Source organism: Anthonomus grandis, chromosome 9 (genome assembly GCF_022605725.1).
Source record: "Anthonomus grandis grandis chromosome 9, icAntGran1.3, whole genome shotgun sequence".
Lineage (NCBI taxonomy): Eukaryota > Metazoa > Arthropoda > Insecta > Coleoptera > Curculionidae > Anthonomus > Anthonomus grandis.
The window spans coordinates 5,331,327-5,338,781 of NC_065554.1; the positions used below are offsets into that span (position 1 = coordinate 5,331,327).

At 33.5% G+C, this 7,455-nt stretch overlaps 1 protein-coding gene across 1 annotated transcript; it reads left to right on the plus strand.

Annotated features, from left to right (window-relative positions):
* The first annotated feature begins 215 nt into the window (after window positions 1–215).
* On the plus strand, window positions 216–1,046 carry LOC126740549 (uncharacterized). Its single transcript, XM_050446632.1, has 2 exons — window positions 216–407; window positions 624–1,046. The coding sequence occupies exons 1-2, from the start codon at window positions 395–397 to the stop codon at window positions 965–967; spliced, it is 357 nt and encodes a 118-aa protein (XP_050302589.1). The 5' UTR covers window positions 216–394; the 3' UTR covers window positions 968–1,046.
* The last annotated feature ends 6,409 nt before the right edge of the window (window positions 1,047–7,455 follow it).

Below are 7,455 nucleotides of genomic sequence, written 5' to 3' on the forward strand. Positions count from 1 at the left end.
CAGACCTCCTAAAACAGACAAACAGCTCTTTCTTTAAGATATTGCATTGAATAAATTATTTATCGCAGGGCACTTTGATTTAAATATATTTTTAGGCGATATAAATATTAATTTAACGAACAAAGAAAATAATTTGGCAAATTCATATCTATCCCTTTTTGGTCATTTTCTGCAATAACCCTTACGCTCCAGCATGTTACAATTGTGTGAGTCTTATTAACATGGGATATAAACATCAAAATGATATTTTAACTGTCCAAAACGATACGACACGATTGTGCAAGACACCTCTTTATACTTTTAACGCACGGACTGGATTTAGTAGCCATTTTGACTTCGGCAGAGAAGCATGAATTACCGTTTTCTTTATTTTTTCGAATTATTGTGACTTGTGATGGCGAATAACGGTAAGTTTTAACTAAAATTAATTTAAACCGTGTTTTTAATGTCAAATTATTTAAGTAATGCATTGTTTTCCCTAATAAGCTCAAAAATATTTCAAAATATTTTGCGGCCATTTTTAGAAGTGCGTACTATGTCGCTGTATCACAATTGTAACGGCTGGGAGCCAACCAATACAAAAAAAATTCGGTACCGTTTTTTAATAATTATGTTTTTTCTAGGATCCAGGAGATTATTGAACTTGGAGAGGTTCGCAGCCAATCCAGATGACATGTATGAACTCCTTGATGACCTTGAGTCCGATTTCGAGGTGGAAAGCGATAATGATGATGAATTTTTTGCTCCACCCGAACGCGTTTTATCGGAAGATGAAGAGTCCGAAAGCAGCAGCGACAGCAGCAGTGACGAGGACGCGCCTAGACCTAGTACCAGCCAAAAAGAGTCTTCTGCTCCAATATGGGTAAAGCAACCATTTGAAGGCAAAGAAATCCCTACTATGTTTGATAACCATGAACCAGTGGCGGCTCGTGGGAATAGGCAGGGTAGGCCTGGCCTACCCTTTTGAGCATACAAAATACAAAAATAAAATTTTAAAAATATTTTATTTTAATTAAATATCATGTTAACACACCAATTTATTTATTATCTTAACCCGCAAATATATTTTATTTACCGCAAAAAGCATCAAATCGCTTGAACGCACTTAAAAAACCTCTAATAGGCCTGAACGAATCTGGCCGACCCCATCCACAATATATCCCTATAGAAAAATCGCACGACGCTGGTCAACGCGTCGGAGGATGGATTTTATATGCGCGCTTATGGTAGTCATTTAGGCCCGACACGAGGTGGCCTGCGTTTGTTTTCGCGGTTGAATGTTTGTTTTTAGCGGAAAAATTTATCGATTTGTACTTGAATTTGTTCTTAATTTGCTAATTCGTGATTTGAGGGTTCGTGGTTAAATGTTTTCGTGAATTAAAAAGTTGTAGTGTTTTTAATTTAAAAGTTGTAGACACTGGTAAAGTGAAGTTGGTGGAGAACCTAATAATTAAATCTAGAAATTTGCAATGTTTTTACAAAGCTTTTGCCTATTACGTTTTTTTTTTTTAATTTAACACTAGTTGGTTGTGTAATTAAGATAAAGGCGTAAGAGGCCAAAGCCTTTTATTAGGACTTAAATATTACTTTTTTTGGAATAGTAAGATAATATAATAGACAAAAATGAGTTTATCTGAGCCTGAAGTTTTACCAAGTTGCAGTACTAGTACCAATAATGTTATGTTGGCACTTGGCAGTGGATTGGACATTATTGTTTCGTTGTTGGAATTACCATTGGCTAAAAGACCTGAGGCCGAAAGACGAAAAATTATTTTGAGTGACAGGCCTATTCCAAAACTGTGTATTGACCAAAAAGATGGGAAAAAAGTACGTGCTTTTAAAATCTCTTGGTATGATGTGTATAAATGGCTGTGTGGAAGTTGTATTACAAAGAAACTGTATTGTTGGCCATGTTTGTTGCTTTCGAATAAAAAATGTGTATGGAATTGTGAAGGATACTCCAATTTAAAAAATATATTTGCATCGCTTAAGAAACATTCAACTTGTAAAGAGCATTTAAGTAGTTCTTTGTCCTTTAAGGATGTCCAAAAAAGAGAGTTTTCTGTTCGTGACTTGCTAGACGAATAGTCGAAAATTTCAAAAGTCAAGTATAATGCTGAAGTTAAAATAAACCGAGAAATTATTAAAAAATTAATTGCTTTAACTTGTACTTTAGCTAAACAGGAACTGGCTTTTCGTGGCCACGATGAGTCAGATGACTCTCTAAATCCTGGAAATTTCAAAGCAATTTGGGAATTAATGTTAAATTCAAATCCAGAACTAAAAGATCACTGGCAAAAAAAGACTTATTTTAGAGGCCTCTCAAAAACGACACAAAATGAACTCATTGACCTGATTAAAAGACGAAATTTCCATTTTTATTCAAAATGCCATAATTAATTCCCCATTTTTTACATGTATTGTTGATGAAACAACCGATATAACTGAAAAGGCACAGTGCTCAATTGTATGCAGGTTAGTAGATGCAAAAGGCATAGTTCAAGAATATTTCTTAGGATTCTTTGATTTAAGGGAAGATCGAAATGATCTAATTGCTCAAACCTATGATGGAGCTAGTGTTTTGTCGGGCCAACTAAACGTTGTTTTGCGCATCGCCTTAATTTAGTTTTACAGCAAAGTTGCTCCAATATTACGGCAGTAAAAATATTTTTTTCGACTCTTCAAGGAATTCCGGCTTATTTTCACCATTCCTCCAAAAGATCCCATTTCTTAAATAAATTTGTCGGAAAATGAATTCCTACAAATAGCGAAGTGAGATAGATTTGAATTTTAAAGTGTTAAATGCCGTATTACAGGAAAGAAAAAAATTAATTCAAGTATTTCAGGAGAAAATGAATTGTCCAGAATCAAATGCGAAATCAATTAGGCAGGCAGATGGGTTTAAAAGAAAACTGAATGATCTGGAATTCGTATTTTTATTAAACATTTTTAGCGACATATTTCAACAAACAGAGCTCTTATACAATGTGTTACAGAAAAAAAAATAATAACATCCAGTTTTGTAACAATTCCGTTTCTAGATGTCTTGAAGTGTTAAAAAGCTGGAGAAATGACCTGACCTTTTCTAAGCATATTAACGTTGCTGTTAGCGAGACAAATACAGAACTTACCTTAAATCGTAATGAACTTGGTGGTTTACCTAAAAATGATGGTAATCAAAGCACTTTGGATAAAGCCAAAACTAAATTTAGACGAAATTTTTTTGAAATTTTGGACAATAATATAACTCAATTAGAGCAACGTTCTTCGGACTATAGCAAGTTTCAATTTCTGCAGTTGGGTGATACTAAAAAATTTTCAGAATATGGAGGAGTATTTCCGCAAAAACCATTGGACCCGTTAATAAATACTTATGGAGCACTTTTTGATAAATCATTATTGAAAACAGAACTAGAAACCATTTTCTCACCAATACACAGTGAACAATTTTACGATAAAAGTTTATTGGGTCTAATTAAAAGTATGCATGTTAACGACACAAATGAAATTCTTCCTGAAAGTTACAAGTTGTTCTGTTTACTAGCTACAATACCTGCAACCAGTGCTTGAGTTGAAAGGACTTTTTCTACGTTAAAGCGAATAAAAACATCTTTGCGGAATACAATGACTCAAAATCGGCTTTCATCCTTATCTATTTTATCAATCCAAAAGGACATTCTCGCTCAATTAGTGGAAACTGGGGACACATTTTACGATAGGGTAATGTACAAATTTGCACGAAACAACGATAGAAGAATTAACTTGCTTTATAGGTAATAAAACTCAAAACTGATAATTTGTTTGTGTTCAAAATACTTTTAAATGACTCCTTCTTTCTGTGCCATTTTCAGTAGTTACTTGGGAAAAATTCTTAGAGTTAATGTTTTAAATGTATAATTACTTGACAACACCGGCCTATTATATGATTCTTCGGGCTTCATCGTGAGTAGGCACTTCTGCTATGGCCTAGCCAAAATTTAACCCCACGAGCCGCCACTGCCATGAACCTGAGCCAGTTTTGAGTCCATGGGGTTATTTTAGTAGATATTTCAATGATGAGTTGTTTTAAAATGGAGGCAGCGTTAACTTCTCAGTATTACTTGCAACAAACATGGTAGGGAAATCGCTCCAAAATTGACTGATGAAGAAATTAGGCAATTTTTTGGTATACATGCAATTATGGGATGTTTTAAGTTTCCTAGAATCCACCTTTACTGGAGTATTAAATATCGATTACCTTTCGTAGCTAATGTTATGGCGCGTGATAGGTTTTATAAACTTCGAACGAATTTTCACGTAGTCAATAATTTATCAGTATCGGATGATATCAAAAAAAAGAATCATTTCTGGAAAGTTCAACTCAATCAAGACATAAGATGTCTTGAAATTCACAGGCCAGAGAATGGTTGCTTTTCAATTGATGAGCAAATGATACTCTTTTTAGAACGATGTCCTATATGTCAATTTGTTAAAAATAAACCAAGGCCGGTTGGACTTAAGAATTAATTAGTTAATCATTATAACGTCTTGTGGTACAATATTGGACTTCGAAATATACCAGGGTTCCTTGACGCCATTGCCAGATAAACAACTTGGTTTAGGGCCATCAGTTATTCTTCATTTAATACAAACCTTGCCGCCTGGAAGCTTTATTTTTTTTGACCGATATTTTTCCACAATACCATTATTTAAAAAATTAAAAGAATTTAAAATGGAAGGAACGGGAACCATAATGACAAACAGAGTAAAAGGATGTGTATTTCAAAAAGATGCTACTATAAAAAGAGGCGACGCAGAAGTGCACGTAAAAAATGATACGAAAGTATGTTTGATAAAATGGAAAGATAACAAATCAGTCGTCATGGCATCTACGGCTTTTGGAATAGAACCAGTAAAAACTGTTCAGAGATAGGATAAAAACACAACAAAATATATAGAAGTATCCTGTCTAAATGTAATTAAAGTGTATAATGAAAAGATGGGCGGACTTGATATTTGTGATCAAATGACTGAGGCTTATTGAATATACTTTAAAACCCGAAAATGGACATTTAAAACCATTCTACACTTATTTGACATAGCTATTGTGAATAGCTGGATGGAATATCGAAATGACTATAAAAAAATGGATATAGCTCAAAGCAAATCTTAAATTTTTTGCAGTTTCGACTAGCATTAGGAGAATTTATGGTTTGTGGAACAAAAAAAAGAAATCTAAACTATGAATACGCTCAAACGGATGAAAATGAAGAACTTTCTGCCAAGAAGGTAAGATATACACCTCTACTTTGTAAAGATAAAAGATTCGATGGGTTTGATCATTGGCCAGTACATGAGGATCAAAAAAATCCCACACTTGTCGCCTGGAATCCTGTCAAAGTAGATCACGAATCAGATGTATTAAGTGTAATGTTTACTTATGTTTACAAAAGAAACCAAAATTGCTTTAAAACATTTCATGTTAAGTAGTGTATTTTCGTAGAAATAAACATTTTCAATATATTTTTTGTTTTTTTCACATTTATACCAGTATTATTTTGACTCCTATCCAACACAATCGTAAGAGTCCCTAAAATCTTATCAAATGTGATTTTTTTTTTCTGAAAAAAATTAGGATCTCTAATGAGGTCATAATAAGCTATGGCGTAAAGTTTTGTCTCAAAATTCTAAAAAAAGTAGACTCGGGAGCGTAAGGGTTATGGGAAAGTCAACCTTGGTACCCGTTATTTCAAAAAATGTTAACAGAAAAACATTTATATTTTAAACCAAATAAGAATCTACTGTTATCCCCTTTTAGGGACCCTCATCCCCTTTGGCCCAAACTTACCCTGGTGGTAGGCAAATTGTCTGGAACATCTTTCTTCAAAGAAGCACGCCAATAACAGCCATAGAAACCATTATTTATTTAATAAGTTCAAATACTTAAAATCGATATAACACTACATTTACCAAATGGTGTAAATTTTGTAATGATAACAATATTCCCTTATATAATCTACCAAAAAACTGAGTTTAAGAATTTTTAAGTTTAGAAGCTAAAACAATTTGTAGCTATAATACACTAAATTCTCATAGATCAGCATCGTCTCTTATAATACAAATTTCAGAAAATGAAAAAATATTAAAAACAACATTTTTACAAGGAAGTTTTAGAGAAAAACCATCATTTCCCAAACATAATAATATTTGGGATCCTACCTTTGTAACTAATCACTTGGAAAAATAGTAGGGGAATTGTGCCTGAGATGATATACCTGACGAGACGACATAGAAGCAATTTTACGGATAATACCCATCGTCTGATAACAATGTTCATAATTTTCGGTGCACGTGGTCTTACATGCGCTTCTGAGAAAATTTAGTTCGTTTGTTAGTGTAGAACGAGAAGGTAGGCTTAATTTTCCGTTACGGTAAGTAATGACTTTTCTACTTAGAATCGTATATATGTTGGTAACTCTAAGAATTTTTAATTTCCTATGAAAAAAAAGATATCTACCATCATTAGTTTATAAAATATCTATCTACGTGGTATTAAATATTTACCTAAATCATAATTGTTAACTAAAAATTTACGTTAAAATTCAATAATTCCATTCAGGGTCAGTTGGCATATAGGTGCATAGTTTATTTGTTTGTATTATTTGTTAATATTATAGGTTCAATTTTTGTCCCTGGTAAGTTTTTTTTTTAATATTTAAAAGTGACTAACTACCTAGTGAATGATAAATTTAATTTTTTAGATTTGAGATTTATAGGTAAAAGACTCGTATTATTTAAATATTAAGGTATTCTTTTTTTTTAGATTTGCTGGCAACAATGGTGGGTACGTTCGAAAATCAGCGCGACAAAGTTAGAGTGAAGAAAATATGACCCAAGCACTAGAGGCAGTTAGAAATCGACGACTGCGATGGCTTTTAGCTTCTAAGACGTTCAATAATGCCCACACTACGCTTAGATGAAGAGCTAAGAATGATCGAGGAGCCATTAAAGGATACTTAGGAGAACATCTTTCAATGCTGAGTTAGAAAATGAGTTGGTTAGTTATACAAAGGAGTTAGAAGTACGTTTCTTTCGTGTTACAACTGAGGATATTCGCAAGCTTGCTTATGAAATTGCTGAGGCAAAGAAAATTCCCCATAGGTCCTCAAAAGAAAAAAAAGCTGCCGGTTGGGATTGGCTCAAAGGATTTCGTGCACGAAATCCTACCATTTCACTGCGTACACCAGAGGCAACATCTGCTGCACGAGCTCGTTCGTTTAATAAAGCACAAATTAAAAAATACTTTGATTATCTTGAGAAAGTATTGGAGGACTATAAACTTTCTCCCGAAAATATTTACAATATGGATGAATCTGGGTTGTCGACAGTTCCTTCAAGAAATATTAAAATTTTGCTACAAAACGCAGAAAGCAGGTGGGCATACTGACAAGCGCAGAACGAGGTCAGCATCTCACA